Consider the following 2,026-nt stretch of genomic DNA (forward strand, 5'->3'; position numbering starts at 1 on the left):
CTAAGATCTCAATCGTAAAGGCATTGCATCGTACCGCTTCGACCATCGACGGGTTGGCCGCCCATGTATCCGCATAATCGGCGATCGTCACCGGCACATTGATCTTGGCCGTCGCGAGCTCGTCCTTGACCTCCTTCATGTTGGCGATCGCCTAAATCATGGGTGAGCGGTGGTGTCAAAATGAACGATCCTACAATCTCGGGTGTCACGTCCTTGCGGAACACAGCGGCCGACCCAACGTGGATACCGACGACAGTACTGTCAACAAGGCCGCTCTCAATGAGCTCGGTGAGCTTGACTTTTTCCGCATCGAAGATCGACGGGAGGGGGCCGACCCAGAGCCCGAGCCAGACCGTGAGACCCGCCTTCTTGGCCGCGGTAATAACAAGCTCACCCGCGTTGCAGTCCGTGAGCGAGTAGATGCGCACGCCCTTGGTGACCTTGGCCAAAATCGCAAAATCCTTGTCGATTTGAGCCGACGACTTGCAGTTGGTGGCGTCGGGGCCCCAGTTGGGCCCAATGCGCGGGTTGTAGTTGATGCCGGGCACCGAGATGGTCGCGTTGGCGACGGCGAGCGAGGTCGCGACGAGGATGGCTGCGGTCTTCATGGCCAATTGTGGAATGGATAGTCTCACAGGAAGGACTCACCATTATTGAAGCGCTTAGTTGTTGCAGCCAACATGTGTGTTCGAGTCGTGTGTTGATTGGGTGACAGAAAAGGCAACCTCACGCTGATTGGTTGGTTTGGCAGTTTTACAATTGCATGTTTGGTCCAACAGCAGCATTGCTCGTTGATTTGGCCATATCTTGTTCGGATTTCTTTCCGGACACAGAATCTTGCCGCCACAATTCGTGCCAATGACCATCCATAGCTGCGAATAGCGTTGTACAATCATGGGCCCCAAAGTGCGCGTGGGAAATGGATTGCTGCTTGGTGTGTGCAGCCCGTCGCGCTGGTGGCTCCTAGCTACGAGGGCTTGCGGCATTTCACATGGGCGACAGAGCTTATGAGCGCGATGAATCGAGTTTCAGAGGCTTTGGCAGGGGGCCTCGACCATCATGGGGGCACAGCTGTCCAGGCGCACCCTACCGATCTACTAGTATTGAGCAACAAAACGGTCGACCATGAGCACACCTGGTCCCCTCATTCTCTCAAATATAAATGTATATTGTCCCTCTGTATCAACTCGATACTGAGGGCCTCGGGTTCTACAGGATCTGGCGGGATGCAGCGCCGTGCCTTTTGAAGAAGGGCGACAAGACGCAGCCGTGCTTTTAGCAAGGCGGCTACAAACCTCGTCCCACGACTCGCGCGCAAGAGCCCACTGCCACGCATGGGAAGGGGTTCTATAGCTTGCATATGTATGGTAGTGTATTTCACCGCGCTCCACCCGAGCGCAATACACTGTCTGCGTTCCCCCAAGCCGGAGTTGAAATCAATCATTCGTATACAGAGTGGACATTCTGATCGTCACCTACAAACCAGCATTGTACATAATAGTTTGTTTCCCCTTTCCCTTGCTTCCTTGGTTGATACAGTAAAAGTTAAACTCATTCATTTCTGTCAGCTACACTCGCTGATGGATGATTACATGGCCATCATAATAACGGATGCGATCGCCATCGTCACGAGGCTTGTGAGAGCGGCGCCCGTTGCCGCCGACTTGGTACTCGACTTGCCAGAGCCCGTCGAGTTGGAGCCTGCGCTCGGCGACGCGTTGGCACCGGGCGACGACGTTGCGCCGGTAGGCTTGGTCGAGTTGTTTGTCTTGGGGCCCATGCCGTCGTTGTTGTTCTTGGGGATTGTGTTGGGCACCGGCGTCATGGTGACGTTGGAGAGCTGCGACGGCGCCTTGGTCACGACGGTCGTCGCGCCCGAGACCGTGAGCTCGGCGTAGCACGGCTTCATGGTGCCGTTGGCGTAGAAGAGGCCAAAGTGCTCCTCGACGTTGTCAGTGATCGACGCGTTTGCGTTGAACGCCATGTCGAACGACGAAAAGTAGTAGTAGTCCCAGTCCATTTGCTT

General features: G+C 55.4%; 2 protein-coding genes across 2 annotated transcripts; both read right to left on the minus strand.

The window, feature by feature from the left end:
• Window positions 1-34: 34 nt before the first annotated feature.
• SPRG_18731 (hypothetical protein) lies at window positions 35-608 on the minus strand (the record flags this gene model as incomplete). The annotated part of the gene is made up of 2 exons (XM_012358174.1): window positions 35-151; window positions 195-608. Coding segments are annotated over 2 exons (531 nt in total), but the record flags the coding sequence as incomplete, so codon positions are not given.
• Window positions 609-1,588: 980 nt separating this feature from the next.
• On the minus strand, window positions 1,589-2,023 carry SPRG_18732 (hypothetical protein; the record flags this gene model as incomplete). The annotated part of the gene is made up of 1 exon (XM_012358175.1): window positions 1,589-2,023. A coding segment is annotated over one exon (435 nt), but the record flags the coding sequence as incomplete, so codon positions are not given.
• Between the last annotated feature and the right edge of the window lie 3 nt (window positions 2,024-2,026).

Source organism: Saprolegnia parasitica (assembly GCF_000151545.1).
Source record: "Saprolegnia parasitica CBS 223.65 unplaced genomic scaffold supercont2.1418, whole genome shotgun sequence".
NCBI lineage: Eukaryota > Oomycota > Saprolegniomycetes > Saprolegniales > Saprolegniaceae > Saprolegnia > Saprolegnia parasitica.